The 19,442-nt window shown below is 47.0% G+C and overlaps 1 protein-coding gene across 1 annotated transcript in view; it reads left to right on the top strand.

Moving 5' to 3' along the window:
- Window positions 1–19,442, top strand: part of LOC146812262 (putative sodium-coupled neutral amino acid transporter 8) — a 332,163-nt gene that overhangs the window by 64,095 nt on the left and 248,626 nt on the right. Inside the window, exon 2 of the mRNA XM_085614572.1 lies at window positions 306–504. Coding sequence (XP_085470698.1) covers window positions 306–504 — 199 coding nt within the window. The remainder of the gene's footprint in view (window positions 1–305; window positions 505–19,442) is intronic.

The raw sequence follows: 19,442 nt of genomic DNA, 5'->3' as shown, positions 1-19,442 counted from the left end.
ATGGAGGGTGGTTGTAACCCCCCACATCCTGCTAAGGTAAGTATCTCATCCTTAGGACCACAATTGGAAAAATAAAGATTTTACAAAGATGTATGAGCGCTGCAGATTAGTATGGAAGAGACCTCTTATTGCAATAGATAGAAACTGTAACAAGGACCTCCAGAAGCCAACAACTTTTATGTTCTTAATCGAAGACCAGACTCTATATACAAAAAAGTGCCTGCAAGATATTTTATTTTCAGGTATTGTATTCCTGACTAATGCTGCCACACGTGAAGTGACCATGTTGCTTTTTGTCTCCTCAGGTCTCCTTGATATTCCTGATCAGTGGTCTTGTGATCTTGGGGTACGCCTCCTCCATCAGCAAGCAATCTACATACCAGGGCGTGGTGAGGGAGGTCTGCAGTCCAGGTCTCGGGAAGCTGTGTGAAATCTGCTTTCTGTTTAATCTCTACATGATCTCTGTGGCCTACCTGAAGGTTGTAGAAGATCAGCTGGATAAATGTAAGTTTGATTTGGTTCTTACCAGAAATGTTGATACTTTCTGAACTTCACTCTAATATCCTCTCTAGGCGGCGGGAGCACACTGGTGGCACATTAGCACAAGCCCTCCCAAATGTAGCATGTATTTCATTGTAGTGTTACTACTCACAAATGTGGTTGTTTTCTGTCAAATATGATCTGTCCTTGGACAAGTCACTACTGACGAATAGCAACTACCATGTAACACATATCTAGAGATGTCTTGCACTAGCTGTGCTAATATTTCATGGTGCACATCTTTACTTGTGACAACTGAGAAAGTGGCTATTGAAAGGGATTGCCCTCATCCTGCGGTCATGACCCCAGGATACAGTAGTGACTTTTGCTTTCTAGGCTTGACGGTTGTGTGCACTTTGAGGTGATTTACCAGATTCCCTATTGGTGTCTCCTGGAGGTTCAGAGATATAGGTTGAAAGTGCAAGTGTTAGAATGGTGAACTGGGGAACTCCGTAGGGAATAGGAGTTGGGTTAGAGAAAGATCTGCCTACTTTTATTCTGTTGCAGTCGAGCATTTGGATAGGAGTCAATCCATTTCATTACCTTCTCTTTGGTTGTAATGCACTGTCACAAGGATTGTAAAAGGATGTCAAAAGTTTCCCCTTGTGGAGAATGCTTATTCATGGCCTATGATTTGCAAGATTAACTCCCTAGCACACGTATAATTCAATTTACACAGAAAAAGACAGCAGCAGCAATAGTATGTCAGCACAAGTATATACACAGATCATAGTTGTATCTTCATTCTTATATTCTTATTTACAGAATCTTCATATGCAGTTTTGTAAGTTAGATCGACAGACAACACATGTTTCGTCACCTCAGTTTATATATATAAATGCGACTTTTTCAAGGTTTCACTGTCTTCAATTAGACTTATTATCGTGTGGTGATAATTCCAACCCACACGGTCCTCCGGCGTGGGGGAAATGTAAATGGCAGGGTCCAATATCATGACACACCCTCTTCGTTATATGCGTTAAATCATGTTCTAATCTCCTGTACTGTGTCCAGAGCCCTCACGCTGTATCCTCGAGTATATGGCGTGAGGGCTCTGGGTTTCCCTGAGTGCTGGCTGACGCCGGAGACACATTCTGCAGCCACCGTACCCCCCCCCCCCCAGCGCCCCCTTTATCTGTGCACCGGAACCAACATGGTGGCAAAGACCCCGAAGGTCCATGGGAATACAGTTACCCTCCCCCTCCCATGCCTTGAGACCCTCGTGGGTGAGTAGTGTGCTTTAAAAATCCCTGATTGATTATTTTACATTGCCGATTAAGAATACCTTGGCAGTGAGCTCTGATGTTTGTTTTCTTCTATGTGTGTTGAAATGGCACCTTGCCACAATATTTACCTTTTGCAGGGCAATATTGTAAAGGAAAAATACTGTAATGCACACAAGTTTTACATCATTAGATTTCCCACACCTGTACTTTTCAAAAATGTTGGTGTGTGTACTGGGTGTCTGGTGAACTGAGGCATAGAATTCCAGACCCCTCAATTGTGAGATGTCAATGACAAACAGTATATAACCTTCGCAGTACCTGAATACAGCTTTTTCTGTCCTCTCCAATGCAAGGTGCCCATATATACATTGTCTTATCTTGACCGAATGAGGTTTGGGAAACCTGGGGGAGGGGTTATCGGACTCTGTTTAGCGGATTTGTATCTGGTTTGTTGATTCTTTTCTTACATCAAAAATGAATGATGCTTTGTAGTTTGTGGGACTCAACACTCCTATGATGTAGGATGGGAGGGTGCCCCCTCATTAGGAGCCCCTTGTTTTGCTCAATCAGGGGAACTGAAATGCAGATGGTTGGTGGAGGCCAGATGGAGAGCTCATGTCAGCATGCCCAGCTCCTTGATATGTCTTTTGATTGACAAAGATGCATTTCAGTTACCACAAGAAGGGGATATGTGGAGGTAACAGTCCAGTGCTTGATTTGTAAAAAAAATATTTGGCCCAGGGCCCTCGTCGGGAGCCCACTCCAGCTTGCACCACCCTTGCTGCCGCCAATGGTGGTACCCTTACAACTACTAACCATCACTATCCTGCATGTGTGGCAGTTTAGACTATTCCAGGCCACCCAAATCTATAAGAATGGCTTGGGCAGCAGGGATTAGTAATTTTTAATGAATATTAAATAATTAAATAACTGTTTTATCCAAATTTCAAAATTGGACAAACCGAGGCACAAGTTGTCATAAGTGCAGGTGTTGACAACTAAGTGCCGGTGCCGAGCACAGGAAATCAGGACACAAATTAAGCACTGGGTGATACCCCCAGTACTGCTGTCTACAATGTGCTGACAAGTACATGGTGAGTAGAGGCTTGAGATACATGTCTTGTGCCAGGACTGCTGCTTTCTCACTCCATTTCCATTATTTTACATGAAGGAAATTGTTCACTGGTGTCCATGGGGGTTTGAGACCTTCAGTAGGGAAGATTAGTGGTCCACACCCCAATCTACTTTCCCAAGTTGACCGAAATGTACATGGTGGATAGAGGACGGAGAGGCATACCTCATGTCCGCATCTTGGACTACCCACTCTTTCCATTTGTTCCCTTATTGGGGAAGAGGGGAGCAGCATGGACTGTTGACAACAGGACTGTATGAAAAAGGCCACTTTACTGAAACAGGTGAGCATCACAACACAACCTAGGTTTTTACCTCCCAAAACTAACACCTCACTATACAATTATCTCACCTAACTTAAGCTATACCTTCTCTAAAATTCTCCCTCCCCGCAACAACTTAATGCAGTAATATTGCACCCGCTCCAGATCTGTTTAACTGTAACTGCGCCCTTAAAACTCCCCAACCCTTCACTACAACTGTTAACCTCTACTCAAGTAGACTTCCTACATAACCTTGAGCCTCAGGTGACATCCAGGTGTGAACGAATCAATCCGTTCCCTTTGAGAGCCTAATGTCAACAAGAATAAACTTTGTTAAACACTGGTAACTTCTCTGCCAACCGCCACCAAGAAAAGGGGGGGGGGGGTTAATTGCCCCTTCCACCCTTTTCTGCCCCAGCTTTTTTCTGTCCCCACCCCAACCGATGCTGTCTGTCTACTGTGTGTTCAAAAACCTGAGAAACTTCAGTTTCAACTGCACAAGATACAATTCAATGCCCATAACTGACAGGTGCACGCTGTCATCCCTGAAAAACTCCTTATGCTCAAATCGTATGTCGGAATGCACCACCCTACCGATGCCTGGCTCTCTACAAGATGTGCTAATTTCCTTATTGATCTTCTACCTCGCCCTGTCTATCGCTGCCGGTCGGTAGGCCCCACTCCAAATCCTCCTCTGGGTGAACTCCGTCCAAAGCTCATGACACCCTGACCAACACCTCCCTACTCCCTTCAAATTCTTCTTCATGTCTTTCACCAAGGCCAGCCCTTTCCTCACCAGCAGGTCATTTTCCCCTACATGATTGAACAAGATATCAGGACACTTTCCTCCCAGTAATAACCTGTTCAAACAAGGCAACAAATCACACCAATGCATACCCCCTTTACTATGCCAGGAAACTGAATACATGTTTTCCTTAAAGCCTAAATTTGTCCCATGAGCGCTGGTCTTGGCCTGCCGCTCTGCCCATTTAATGAATGTCCCACAATCCATATTTTCAAACCGATCTCCAATGGCTCAGGAATAGAACCTCAAAAACAAAAGCACAACATGACCACCTGTACGACACATGTCAACACTCCTCCGCTTCGCGCACATAATGTTGGAAACAGTTGGATGACTAGCACCCCAAGCCCATGAATCTGTCTCTGCTCCACCATTGCCTGCCCGCTACCATGTTCCTAAAGGAGTGGGTTCCGAAGCCCTGTGCGTCCAGCTCCACCCGCGCCATGGCTTTGCGCAATATCGCCAACAGCTGAAAAGCAGATACTGGCTTCCCATCCTAATGGATGATCACCAACCCGCCCTGGGGGCTGCCTGCTTCTTCAGCGGCATGCCTCAGCACACGGGCAGAAGTCTGCCCCTGGATAGGCCAATAAAAGAATGCTCCTGCCTTGACCTCTCTGATCGGTCTTGGACTTGTGCAGCCCCACCAGCAACCCCTTTCCACCCTCAGAAACCTCCCCCCAAAGTAACCCTCCGCTCCCTTCCCCTTCCCCTCCCCCCCTGCCCAACAGCTCGGAGACCCAAAATGCAATAAACAACATCCACCACATTGGCATGGAAAATTATACTGTCTTACTGGTTGAGCTGCAAACGCTCAACAACTCTGACAGGACTTTAACCAAAATATCAAGTGTCAGAGGCTTCCTCTTGGTACCTGACCAAACCTGAAATCGCTGGGAAAGAGTACTGCGGCAACATTTCTAAGCTGTAGTACATTTTAGTACGTAGCGCGCTCACTTGGAGCAACATAGTGTATTTTAGACTCTCCCGTTTAGTCATTTGTGTTTGATGCATATTTTGCCATTTGCCCCTTGTTTTTATCTGTCATTCCACTGCCGCATACCTGCACTTTAAAAATTGGAATTCACCGCGTTCGGAGCGTGCCCTTACCTCCATCTTAAACCACTCTGTACCTGGCTTGAAACAACGGCGGACATCTTGGGTAAGGGTTGAGCAGCGGAGCGGTCTAGTCGTCATAAGGACGCTAGACCGGTATTTAAGCTGGGAAAATCAGGCGGCTGGTCACTTGAAATCGCTGGGAAAGAGTACTGCGGCAACATTTCTAAGCTGTAGTACATTTTAGTACGTAGCGCGCTCACTTGGAGCAACATAGTGTATTTTAGACTCTCCCGTTTAGTCATTTGTGTTTGATGCATATTTTGCCATTTGCCCCTTGTTTTTATCTGTCATTCCACTGCCGCATACCTGCACTTTAAAAATTGGAATTCACCGCGTTTGGAGCGGGCCCTTACCTCCATCTTAAACCACTCTGTACCTGGCTTGAAACAACGGCGGACATCTTGGGTGAGGGTTGAGCAGCGGAGCGGTCTAGTCGTCATAAGGACGCTAGACCGGTATTTAAGCTGGGAAAATCAGGCGGCTGGTCACTTGAAATCGCTGGGAAAGAGTACTGCGGCAACATTTCTAAGCTGTAGTACATTTTAGTACGTAGCGCGCTCACTTGGAGCAACATAGTGTATTTTAGACTCTCCCGTTTAGTCATTTGTGTTTGATGCATATTTTGCCATTTGCCCCTTGTTTTTATCTGTCATTCCACTGCCGCATACCTGCACTTTAAAAATTGGAATTCACCGCGTTTGGAGCGGGCCCTTACCTCCATCTTAAACCACTCTGTACCTGGCTTGAAACAACGGCGGACATCTTGGGTGAGGGTTGAGCAGCGGAGCGGTCTAGTCGTCATAAGGACGCTAGACCGGCATTTAAGCTGGTCATGCTAACGCGCAGCGGGCACGCGCTGCGGGTTCGCCAGAGCATCGCCGGAGTCACGCCAGAGTCCAGCCCGTCTGCGCCCGTCCGCGCACGGACGGGCCAGGAGGCCTGGTCGTCTGGCAATAGACGTACTTATTCCACAGAGGAGCTGCGCAGGTTGGATAATGGGGGGTGGTGTCCGGACCCCGAAACCTTGCTGACCATTACCAATAATGATATATCTCGCCCACACAAGTTCACTCCCTCGGGCCGGTCCTCCGGTCTGAAGATTGTTAGTTTAAACACTAGATCACTCCAATGTCTTCATGTGGAGGTCTATAGTCTGCTCCAAGACAGTGACATTGATATCCTGACCCTCTCGGAGACCTGGTTGGGTGACAATTCAACGATTGACATCATTGCCACTCTCCCAGGGGGCTATGACGCAGTATGGCATAACCGCCCGGGAGGAGTGCGAGGAGGTGGGGTAGCGATCTTATTTAAAAAGAGCCTGTCAGTAGAAAGATTGTTATATGAATCAGTAGACTTAGCTGACCTGCTCGGGGTGAAGATAACTATGAACAATGTCTGCTGGGTGGTGTTGTCAGTTTATCGCCCACCAAACTCAACCCCACTCTTTCATGATCTCTTTGGGCCTATTATGTCGGACCTATGTACCCGATATAAGAACATTTTGGTCACTGGAGACTTTAATTTGCATTGGGACAATCCCCATTGGGACTTAGCTACTCGCCAATTAGATACCATGATGACTGCCCTGAGGTTTAAACAACTTGTGGAAGTTCCCACTCATATTAAAGGTCACACCCTTGACCTTGTGTGGACCACAGATACAACTGTCACGCTTAAAGATGTTGTCCCATGTATATGGTCAGATCATCATCTAGTGTCCTGTGAGATACGTATCCATGGCCATATACATAATTTATCGTCGGAAATCAGGAGAACCCGCAAATGGGCAGAGGTTGATTTAATAAATTTGACCGAGGCGCTATCCCCAATGGTCCAGTCCTTTGATCCGGAACGCAGTCTAGATCGGGAATATGCGGATCTAACGCAGAACTTAGCTCAGGCCATCGACCAGATAGCGCCAGTAAGATCTCAACTGATAAAGGGACTGGGTAAAGGGGCTCCCTGGTTTACATCAGCACTTAGGGAGCATAAAAGGAAGCTTAGAGCCTCAGAAAGAGGTTGGAGGAAAACTAAGCAGGATACTGCCAGGAATCTTTATAAAGCCTCCCTCCACCTATATAAAAAGGCTATTGCCCTAGCCAAAGCAGATTACTATGAGTCGCGCTTGAGTAGAGCAGTCAACGTTCAGAAAGAGACATTTAAAATTCTGTCCGAACTGAGCAATAAGCCCGAAAACACCAAGCCCCTTATTGACTGTAACTCCTTTCAAGGTTATTTCTTAGAGAAAGTGAAGAACATCATTAAGGAAATAAGGGGTGGGATGGTAACTGGGACGGCTATAACTCCGGCTCCTTTCGGACCAGTTGACTGCTCGATTACAGTATTTCCAGAGCTGGATACGCTCAGCCTGGAGAAACTGATGGGTAAAATTAAATCTGGCTCTCCAGCGGATCCGTGCCCACCCAGTGTCTTTCGGGTAGCCCGTCCGGTACTGGAGGAATGCATCATCTCCCTCCTCAATAGGTCCTTGGAAACAGGGTATTTACCGCTAGAACTCAAGGAGGCTCGTGTAAGGCCTTTGTTGAAGAAACCTGGTTTGGATCCTGCAATACTGAAAAACTACAGGCCCATCTCCCAGCTGCCTTTTTTCTCAAAAATATTGGAACAGCATGTACTAAAGTCCCTGTCTTTGTACCTGGAGTCTCATCAACTACTCCATGAGCGACAGGCAGGGTTCAGAGCTCATCACAGCACCGAGTTGGTGATGCTCTCGGTGCTGGATGAATTAAGAGGCATGGCTGACTGTAAGACACCGAGCGCCCTGATCTTGCTAGATCTATCAGCGGCGTTCGATACGGTCAGTCATGCTCTTCTCCTGGACAGGCTGAGCGATTTTGGGATCAAGGGCTTAGCATTTAAATGGCTGCAATCCTTCCTTTCGGGTAGGACACAAAAGATACAACTAGGGGATGAAACATCTGAGGTGGGGTTTTTAGAATGTGGGGTGCCACAGGGCTCCGCCCTGTCCCCACTCCTCTTTAACCTCTACCTACAACCTCTAATTGCATCATTGGCCTGCATGGGCTGTAGAGTTTTTAATTATGCGGACGACACGCAGCTGTTACTGAGTGTCGACAACACAAGGACTGCACAACTTAATGCCCAGAACATCTTGAGGCATACTGTTCAATGGATGACTGAAAATCTGTTGAAGATTAACCCAGACAATACTGAGGTATTGGTGATTCCATCTACCGCCTCACCTTGGAATGACCTCTACTGGCCAGCAGAGTTAGGTCTTGCTCCAAAACCAAGTTTGAATGTAAAGAGTCTGGGGATTAAACTGGACTGTGATCTCTCAATGTCCAGTCAAATCTCCTCTGTGGTGGGAAGCTGCATAAATGTGATCCGTCAACTGCGGAAGTTAGCCCCTGTCCTTTCTCAATCAATGATGCGCTCAATCGTAGCAGCAACTGTTATTTCAAGGCTAGATTATGGGAATGCCCTCTATCTGGGACTCCCCAAAACCCTGACAAATAGACTACAGGTCGTGTTGAATGACGCCGCACGACTGATTTTTAGACTCCCACGGAGAACTAAGGCCTCCCCTCTGCTTCATAGCCTGCACTGGCTCCCCATTAAAGAGCGAGTGAAATTTAAGAGCCTATGCACGGCCCATAAGGCAATTTATGGCCAGGCTCCTGCTTATAGACAAGGCTATTCTCCTTCACGTAAAGCCACATATAAAGAAGCCTTAAAAAAATACCACTACAGTTGTAAAACTGCTAAAGCAGACTACACAAGGAAAACTGTGACTGATGCACAAAACTGCCCAAAGGTGCTATTCTCTGTTGTCAAAAAATTGACTGGTGCTAACTCGATCCCTCCTCCCCCGGCACTTGATGGCATTCAGTGTCAGTCCTTAGCGGATTACTTCATAGATAAAGTTGATCTTATCTATGAAAATTTCACTACACCTCCAGGTACTATGTACACTGCCCTTGACATAGTCCAAAATTTGGAAAACAATGACACTGATGCAGTAGTCACTACTTGGCAGCCCTTAGACGCCATTTCTTTCCTCTCCTGTTTAAATAGTGTGAGATCGGGCTCCCCACAGGACGCTCTCCCGGCCAAAATATTAAAACAATTAGACCCCCTCACTCATCCCCCCATCATTAAATTACTCAACGCTTCTCTGAGCGAGGCCCATGTCCCACAACCTTGGAAACACGCCATGGTTGTACCGTTATTAAAAAAACAGGGTGCAGATCCTTCAAATCCTGCTAACTTTCGCCCTATATCTTTGTTGCCAATTTTCTCAAAGATATTGGAGAGACATATAAATTCTCAGCTCTCCAAACTGGTTGAAAACACTGGATTTCTCCATCCTTCTCAGTCGGGCTTTCGGCCTAGGCACTCAACCGAGACAGCCCTCCTGGGGGTGACAGAGAGTCTTAGGCACGGTGTCGATCAGGGAAACACCATGGCGCTCATCCTGCTGGATTTGAGCGCAGCTTTCGACACCGTGTCACATTCCATCCTCATTGACTCTCTGAAATCTCTAGGTGTGGCAGGCCAGGCCTTGGCCTGGCTGGCGTCTTTCCTTAGTGACCGAAGCTTCCAAGTGTTTTCTTCTAAAGCTGCCTCCGCCATTTGTCCTTCCACCCGTGGCGTCCCCCAGGGCTCAATTCTTAGCCCTTTATTATTTAATATTTATGTTAAACCCTTGGCAACCATAGTCGAACAAGCTGGGCTAACCCTGTTTTCCTACGCAGATGACACCCAGATTGTCTTCTCCTTGTCAGGGAGAGACGTAAACAACATCTCCGCACTCAAGTCGGGCCTCACTCTTGTGGCCGACTGGATGCGGAGAAATTGTCTCAAGCTGAATGGGGAGAAGACCGAGGTGGTCATTCTGGGACAGAACAAACATCTTTGGGGTCCTCGCCATTGGCCCATCGAACTGGGAAATGCGCCTACACCATCTACGGCAGTTCGCAACCTGGGCGTCATTACTGACGACAGGCTAACTATGAGACAACAGGCTACTAAGGTCTCAGCCATCTGCTTTTCAACCTTGCGATGGCTTCACAAGATTTTGTGGATGCTCCCCCTCTCCTCTCGCAGAACTGTAGTCCAGGCACTTGTAACATCACGCCTGGACTATGGCAACATTCTCTATTTGGGCGCAGATAAAGCTACTATACATGTGCTGCAGGTGGTGCAAAATGCGGCCGCGCGCCTGCTAAAGAATGTCCCCAGACGCACCTCAGCCACTGCCGCTTTGCGTGACCTCCATTGGTTGAGCATCCCAGAACGCGTTAAATTCAAGGCACTCTGCTATATGTTCAAGGCTAAGCAGGGTAGCGCCCCAGTATATGTTCAGGGGCTGGTAAAACCCTATAGACCCCTGCGCTCATTAAGGTCATCGGACATTGGCAATTTCACAGTACCAAGATGGAAGCTGGCAAAAATGGGAGGCCGCTCCTTTTCCACTCTTGGTCCTAAATACTGGAACTCCCTCCCATTGGCATTAAAATCTGAGACCAACTTACTCCGCTTCCGTAAGGCTTTGAAGACCCTGCTCTTTACTAAGCGTGACCAATAGATGGCAGAGGCCTTAAGTCAAGGTGACATTCTCTTTTCTTCTACAGTCTATCCCTGGCGCCGGGAAACCCATTGTGGGTAGCTGTGCGCGGTACAAGCTTAAATAAATAAATAAATATATTGCAGATCGTTTGGTTGTGTACAGCCCAGTGAGAACACTTAGATCTTCAGATTCTCAGCTACTGGTCTGCCCCCGTTACAAATTAGTAACCAAGGGAGGCAGAGCCTTCTCTGTGTTAGTCCCTCAGCTATGGAACACGCTGCCTGAGATGCTGCGCAGGGAAGGGAACCTCCTGCGGTTTAGGAAGATGCTAAAAACACTGATGTTTAGAAGGATTCTGAGTGTCAGCTAGACCAGGGAGTGTTTTTCTTGCAATGTCTGCCAAGCTTATTGTTGTAACTAGAGATTTCGAGCGCCTAGAGACCTGCAGGTGATTGGGCGCGATATAAATCCAAAATAACAATAACAATAACAATAACCTGCTCCCTCGACCTTTCCTCAAGGATCCTGCTCCCTAGTTCGCCTGCTGAAGGCGCATACCCCCAATATAGCTTACCCATAAAAGAAATGGCCGCTAATTTTCCCGAAATTGTCACTCTGGACTGACCTTTTTCCATCGGTCTCAATATGAATTGTATGATATCCTCCACCCTGGCCCAACCCTCAGACCTGCGCCACGTCCTTCCAGCCAAGAACTTGGCCCATGCCTGCAAATATTGCGCTTGTCGACCCAGCTAGCGAGCAGCTACCAATTGAAGCATCCGGTTTCTCCTACAGACCACAAGTGCTGAGGCATTCTGGTTCTGATACTGTCCGCGTCTATGGTCATTCCATGGAATCTGCCCCACTGGGAATGAGACCAGGCATCGGCGATGTCATTGTCCACACCTGGCACATGTCTAGCTCTAAAAAGCATATCCAGCTGTAAGCACTGTAACACAAATACCCTCCGCAACTTCAACACCCGGGTGTCCCACGCAGACTGCCTGTTAATGGCCTGCACAACTGCCATGTTATCCGCCCTGAACAGCACTTTATTATGCTGAAATTGGTCGCCCCATAGCACCAAAGCCACCAGCAACGGGAATAACTCCAAAAAGGCAAAACTGCTGCCGCCCTGTTTCCAGCCCTGTGGCCATTCCTCCACGCACCAATGTCCTTGTCAATAAAGGCCAAACCTGATGTCCCTGACTCCTCAGATTTGGGCGTCCCATTCAAACTCTGGCAAAGATTTCAAGGAAATCCCATTGAAAGAGTGCAGAAAGATTCTCCACATACTCCGGACTTCCTTCACCTGTGCCGCTAGGCATACATAATGATGTGGCTGTGGCAGTCTTGAAATTACCCTGGCTCCTACTTTAGGACCACCCCAATGGGGAACACTGTCAAAGCTTCCATCAGGCAGTCGTGGAAGGGGCCTGCCAGCTTACCTTCTTGGATCTCATTCTGTAGCTTATCCCTTACCACCTGTCTGTGTTCATGTACAGATTTCAAGTTGTCTACTCACCGTCTCACCCTAGGACCCTGGTACCCCAGCCTAAAACCCCAAGTGAACCCCCGTAGCAATAACAGAGCATCCTCCTGTCTGTCGTAGGTTGAAAGCCAGAACGCTAGTCTGTCAGGTCCCTGGCTCCCTTTTACTGCTCAGTAGCCCCCTGCCTGCCCTTGTTGTCCCCCACCGTAAACCTGCCTGTGACCCTGTCAGGGTGATGTCTGTCCTCCCCCTGCAGAAAACAATTGACCAAAGTGTGCTTGCTAGCACAATTGGAGCATTCATGCCAGAATTTGCAGCACTCCTTGGTGCAAGTCCCCTCCTTGAAATACCAGCATGTGCCAATGGTGTTGGCCTGGTCTTTTCCTGCCCCTCCCACTCCCCCAAGGTGGGGCGTCCTTGTAAGGGCCAATGAACAATCGGTTGCCGTGAAAATGATTTTGTCAAATTTGGCAGGGCCCATTGTGTGCTGCCATAAACACATGTCTAGTTTGCCCCATTGGGCCTTCGTATTGAATGCCATGCGGGCCCTGAACTCCTCCTCATACTGAACCCATGTGTACCTGCCATAATTGATTTGTGCCTTCCTAATTAGATCCATATACTTGAACATTGCAACGGACCTCTTTGAGTAATTGTCTCAGTAACTCAAGCATATATGAGAAAAGCTTCCATCCGGTACTCAGTAGTGACCGGAACCCTGGGCTGCTTGGATAATTCCACTTCCTCCTCTTTGGAGCTCTCTTTTGACCTTAACTCCCTGTGAAGAAACTTCATCATTTTAATGTACTCTCCTTTCCATATTTTCTCTTTAGTGGACGCCATGAGATGCGCCCCCAAAGGCTTTGAAGTCCCCATATATGGGAGTTTATTAAGCCACACCTCCTTACTCTCCAGTTTATCTGCTTTCATGTGTCTGTTGGTCTTGCTCTCCTGCGAAACCTCACCTCCTGCAGGTGCCTCAAACCCAGGCCCTTTCCCAGCAGGCCTGACTTAATTTCCCCCCCCCCTGCATTCCCCTGTTCCAGAGCTACCTTGACACTGTGCCCCTGCCCCTACAGTCCCAGCGTCCCCGCTTAAGTCATGCATATCGACCCTTGCTCAAGCGGGCCACCCCACTACCTGGCTGCGCCCTAGCCTCCACTCTCACTGACCCCATCAGGGGAGGGAATGTTGCACGGGGTGTCTTACCTAGCGCCAAAATCTGTGCCGATGGGAGGGCCAGCTGCCTCGCCACCTCCGGTCTCTGTTGGGTTCCACCACTTCCATCTTGAGTGTGCCGCAAACCTGTACCCTGCCAAACACTAGCACTAGAGTGATTCGAAGCTCCCCTCAACCCTCCTGCTGTGGCCTACCCTCCCCCTCTGATTTGCACATTCACCCTCTTCGAGACTCTCCTCATCAAAATCCAAAAGACCAATGTCCGACACCTCGGACCACCTACACTGAGGGGCCGAGTAGTGCCCTCCCAGCTATTCTGCAGACAGGGATCTCCAACTCTTTAGATTAATTGCCTCCAGATTTAGAGATCACTGTTCCTGTGTACTGCACCACTGAGATCATAGCTGCCCTGTCTGGCACAGTAGTCCTACGGTCCAACGATACTCTCCAGCTAGCCACGCTGGGCCAAGCCTTCTCTTCTCCTCGGGACCGCTGAGCCATACAAAGGTCATCCGAGTCTGCTTTACCCGATCCGGAGGCAACCTGTGAGCAACAATATATGCCTGTGTGCTGGCACATTCCCAAAACTGACCTCCTAGTGCTTCTTTCAGACTCTGCCACCCCAGACTCTTTCCCCCCCCCCTCACCTGGGGCACATTCCTACCTGATCCTACCTCCCCTGCATGAATGCCCAGCCCCACACCCCTGCAGCCTGCTCTGCCATAAACCCTCAACAGGGGCAGAGCCCCTTCCCTTCCTATGCCCCCGTGTGAGGCTCCAGGATCTCATCTGTGAACCAGCCTGGTGCTCCCCCCTCATGTTTGCTCCAACTTAATTCCGCTGCTGCACTTCCAGTCAGTGCCCCCCTTTTGGGGTCCCTCGCTCCTTCATCTGTAGTGCCACCCCCAATACCTGTGCCGTGCCCCCCTCCTCCTGCCAAGCTAAAGTGCCTGTACCCCTGCTGCACCCCTTGTAACCTGGCACCTCTGTCCCAATCTATTGGATTCCATTGTAGGCTGGTAGCTCCAACACCCACAGCCTCTTCCTACAAGCCTCTGCCCTGCTCTTCACCAGCTCTATCTCCAGAGGGCGTTCCCTCGTTTGAATGGGGGTGTGTCCCATGCAAATAAGGGAATCCTTTTACCTCGATGTCCTTGCCATATTGCAAATGTGGGCACAGAGGCAAAGAAGCTCTCAGGAGGCGCACTTTCAGTGCACCCCCTAATGGCAGCCCTCTGGAGGGGGTGAAGGGGGTTCCATGGACCCCCAGACATCCCCTTGTAGGCGGGTACAGTCACTGACTACACCTACCTGCAAGGGAATCTCTAATCACCCTTAAAAATGTAGGGGGATTTCCGCCAGCACAATCAAAACACTGAGCGGCTTTAAAGCAGCTGCTCCATTCTTTCACACGAACGTTCTGCCACCAGCAAAAGCACGAATTTGTGGCTGCCATTGGGGCAGCGCGTTCACCATAATGCGGTGCATTCTTCTGGATTGCGCAGGGTGCACCTTTTGAAAGGTGCTCCCAGCACAATCCAGGAAAATGCGCCTCATGCATAATATGGCCCTATGAAATCACAGTGCTATTTGCATGGTCCATCAATTCCTTTCTCAGGTAATGTTCAGTGCCCTAAGTGGGGTACCATTTTTATCAGGAAAAGTGTGGGTACTCTGATTGAATGAAATTCTGTAGATCACCACAGATTGCGGAATTTACCCTTACAGAAATGTGAGGATAATGCATAATTGTAGGCAAAGTTTGTAGTTTTCATGGTATGCTGGGTAAGAAAACCTAGTTGAAACCAGGCAAGCCATATCACCCTGGATGTTCTTGAATGACTAGATGGTTATTTTAGACATATATACTGAAAAAACCATAGGTTTGAGGCACGTTCTAGTTCGTTGGACATTTCACTCGTACAAAACCATATAAATTCCGGCGTTATAGTTAGTTCAGCTAACTATAACTCATGCCCACACAATGCACTGCTGATGACTTCACATATGACATCATTCATGACATGGTCAGTGACATCACTGATGACATCACTGATGACATCACTGATGACATCATCCAGTGACTGTGTGTTTCTGTAAAGTTAAAATTTGTTTAATATATGCCAAGCTGTATTGAAGAATGAGTGGGTGTATAAGTGTCTGTATGGTGGATTTAGTAGGTACGTGACTGACTGTAGAAGTGAGTGATTAAATGTGTCTTAGTGAATGCATGAGTTGGTGACTAAACTGTGTGAATGTCTGTATCAGTCTGTCTGTTATTTAAGCTGCTGCAAGGGTTGGTGAGTAGCTACATGAGTGTCTATATGGGTTATCGATTGGTTGCCTGAGTATTTGTATGGCTGCCAGAGTGTGTGTGTGTGTGTGTGTGTGTGTGTGTGTGTGTGTGTGTGTGTGTGGGAGGTGTGTGACTCTGTGCATAGATGTGTGAGTGGTTGATTCACTGGGTGTATGGGTTCAAGAGTACATGTGGAAACAGCTGTATGGGTGGGTGAGAGGGTGTGTGTGTGTGTTTGGGTGTGTTGGTGAGTGAATGGATGTCTCAGTGGTACATGTGCAAGTAACTACATACGTAAAAGGGTGTATATGTGAGTGATGGTGTATATAAATAACTATATGTGGGAGTCATTAATTGTGAGAGTGGCTGCATGGATGAGTGTGTATTTGTATCAGTAATGCTATAAGAGAGTAATTATGTGTTAGTGTCTGTATTAATACGTGAGGTGGTGTCTGTATAACTGTATAGGTGAGTAAATGGAAGTATGATTAATACTTTGCATGATTGACTAGGTGTGTGAGTAACTGGATATGTGGCAGTGTGTGAGTGTCTGTATAGGTGTATGAGTGCATATAATAGTGTTGTATTGATGAGTGACTGCATGTATGAGTGACTGTATGGGTGAATGAGTGGATGTGTGTGTAGACCTAGGAATCAGTCCATGCGTATTTAGTAACTGGTATTGATGTGTCTATTTTTTTTTAAATGGTAGTCTGTATTTTAGAGTGGTTGTATCAAAGGTTATATTCAGGTGTGAGGAGGTGCATCAGATTTTCACGTGGATGATGACATCTCAATGTCATCAGTGATGTCATCAGTGATGTCACTGACCATGTCATGAATGATGTAACGTGACGTCATCAGCAGTGCATTGCGGGGGCGCGAGTTAGTTAGCTGAACTAACTATAACACCGGAACTATAACATTCCTGAAACCTATGTTTTTTTCAGTGAATTTCTAAGATTTTTTAAATGCTAATTTCTAACTATAGCGTGCCTGAAACCTATAGTTTTTTCCGTGAATTTCAAAGATTTTTTAAATGATAATATGCAAGTCTAATGTACCTTAATCCTATGTTTTTTTTAAAATATATATATATATATATATATATATATATATATATATATATAATATACACACACATACATACATATATTTAAAAAAATTGTGAATTTTTTGTTAGGAAAACTATATTCATTCTATTTCTTTTTAAAAACAATATTATACAGAAGTTGCGCACCCTACACGATGGCTGCGCGCCTTCTGGTAGCCATTTTGAAAAGTCTCGCTGGGGTCACGACTTCGGCGTAATTTGTAAAGTATGAAATATCTTTAAATTATGGGGTAGTGTTTTAAGGTTTAGGGTAGTGCAGTGGTATTTGGGTAGTGAAGGGGGTCGTGCTGGGGGTAGATTTACGGGTTTAGGGTAGTGCAGTGGTGTTTGGGTAGTGTAGGGAGTCGTGCTGGGGGTAGTGTTTTAGGGTTTAGGGTAGGCCTGGGTGGTAAATTGCGTTCCGTTCACGTAATTTGCGATATTTTGACATTTTATCGTTCCGCGGAGAGCGCGAAAATGTCAAACCTTTCACAACCTGCCGTGAAACTGAAGTATTTTTCTTCGCGCTTTAAAAATGCGCGCGCGGCACAAGATGTTGGATTGTTGGTAGCCGGTCGCGCTATCCCGCGAGAGTTTGCGATAGGCAACACGTCATTGCGATCGCGAACAGGAAATGAGAATCGCGAGCAAGATGGCTGCGCCCATTAGCGACCGCATGGGCAAGTTGGAGATCTATTTCCCCACGAGCACGCAAAAACACATCGTGAACGGGCGGGAAAAGCAATCTCTGCATCTTTGCAAAATTTTGGCATGCTCGCGGAGATTTTGTGCTATTTCGCGTTAATTTTCAAAAGTTAATTTCGCAAATTCCACCCACATTTGGTTTAGGGTAGTGCAGTGGTGCTTGGGTAGTGTAGGGAGTCGTGCTGGGGGTGGTGTTTTTGGGTTTAAGGTAGTGCAGTGCTGTTTGGGTAGTGTAGGGAGTTGTGCTGGGGTAGTGGTTTAGGGTAGTGCAGTGGTGTTTGTGTAGTGTAGAGGGTAGTGCTGGGGTAGTGTTTTAGGGCAGTGTAGTGCAGTGGTGTTTTGGTAGTGTAGGGGGTCATGCTGGGGGTAGTGTTGTAGGGTTTAGGGTAGTGCAGTACTGTTTGGGTAGTGAAGGGGGTTGTGCTGGGGTAGATTTAGGGTTTAGGGTAGTGCAGTAGTGTTTGGGTTGTGTAGGGGGTCCTGATGGGGGTAGTGGGTTAAGGTTTAGGGTAGTGCAGTAGTGTTTGGGTAGTGTAGGGGGTTGTGCTGGGGGTAGTGTTTAAGGGTTTATGGTACTGGGATGTTGGTTGTGTAGTGTAGGGGTAGTGTTTTTAGAGCAGTGCAGTGGTGTTCGGGTAGTGTAGGGGGTCGTGCTGGGGGTAGTGTTTTAGGGTTTAGGGCAGTGGTGTTTGTGTACTGTAGGGGGTCATGCTGGAGGTAGTGTTTTAGGGTTTAGGACAGCATAGCGGTGTTTGTGTAGGGGGTCATGGGGTAAGTGTTTTAGGGTTTAGGGAAGAGCAGTGCCGTTTAGATAATGTAGAGGGTCATGCTGGGGGTAGTGTGTTAGGGTTTAGGATAGTGCAGTGTTTTTTGTGTAGTATAGGGGGTCGTGCTGGGGGTAGATTTAGGGATTAGGGTAGTGCAGTGGTGTTTGGGTAGTGTAGAGAGTCATGCTGGGGGTAGTGTTTTAGGGTTTAGGGTAGAGCAGTGGTGTTTAGGTAGTGTAGGGGGTCATGCTGGGGGTAGATTTAGGGATTAGGGTAGTGCAGTGGTGTTTGGGTAGTGTCGAGAGTCATGCTGGGGGTAGTGTCTTATTGTTTAGGGTAGTGCAGTGGTGTTTGGGTAGTGTAGGGGGTCGTGCTGTCCAAAACATTATAAGCCATTTGCTACATCTACAATGTTCCAATTTAGCAGAAATGTCCATACATTTACATCGAGCTGCTATAGCTGCATATCTCCAAAATAGACAACATCTATCTCTTTTTAGTGTACCTGTCATTAAAGCGTTTATAGAGGAACTCAAGAGTTATTCCCCAGAGACGTCCACCTGCTCCAGTGTGGAATCTCAACATTTTTCTCACCCGACTGATGGGTCCACCCTTCAAACCATTGCACAGATGTGAACTGCAATTTCTCACATGGAAAGTTGCTTTCCTAGTGGCTATTACATCACTCAGAAGAGTGGGTGAACTTCAGCTATTAACTATTGAAGAACCTTTTTTGTACAAATGCATCAAAATTAAGTAGATCTTTGACCAATCCTAAATTCCTTTTTAAAGTCATTTCTGCTTTTCATATCAATCAATCTGTTGAGTTGCCTGTGTTGTTCGCTCAACCAGATTCTGTAGCAGAACATTCACTACACACATTAGATGTAAAAAGAGCATTGCTCTATTACATTGAAAGGACAAAACCTTTCCGTAACATAAATCGGCTTTTTGACGCTTTTGCTCCACCACACTAAGGCAATCCTATATCAAAATTGGGTATTGCAAGGTGGATAGTCAAGTGCATCCAAATATGCTATGCAAAGGCTAAACGAACATTACCAGTTCCTTATTCCTAGGAAATATACCCATAGATGATGTATGCAAAGCTGCGTTATCAAAAGGAGGGACTAGTGGGCTTTTAAGAGGAGGTCCAGCATACGGGCCTGGTTAATCGTTAGAAAGAAAGAGTATGCAGTTCCTCAGAATAGAGGGAGAGTGAGAGTGTAGGGAAGAGACCGTGTAAAAGAGGAAAGGGAGTTCCTCTAG

The sequence above is a fragment of the Triturus cristatus genome, chromosome 7 (assembly GCF_964204655.1).
Source record: "Triturus cristatus chromosome 7, aTriCri1.1, whole genome shotgun sequence".
Lineage (NCBI taxonomy): Eukaryota > Metazoa > Chordata > Amphibia > Caudata > Salamandridae > Triturus > Triturus cristatus.
The sequence above is the reverse complement of the archived record's forward strand: the minus strand, read 5'-3'. Positions and strand labels throughout refer to the sequence as shown.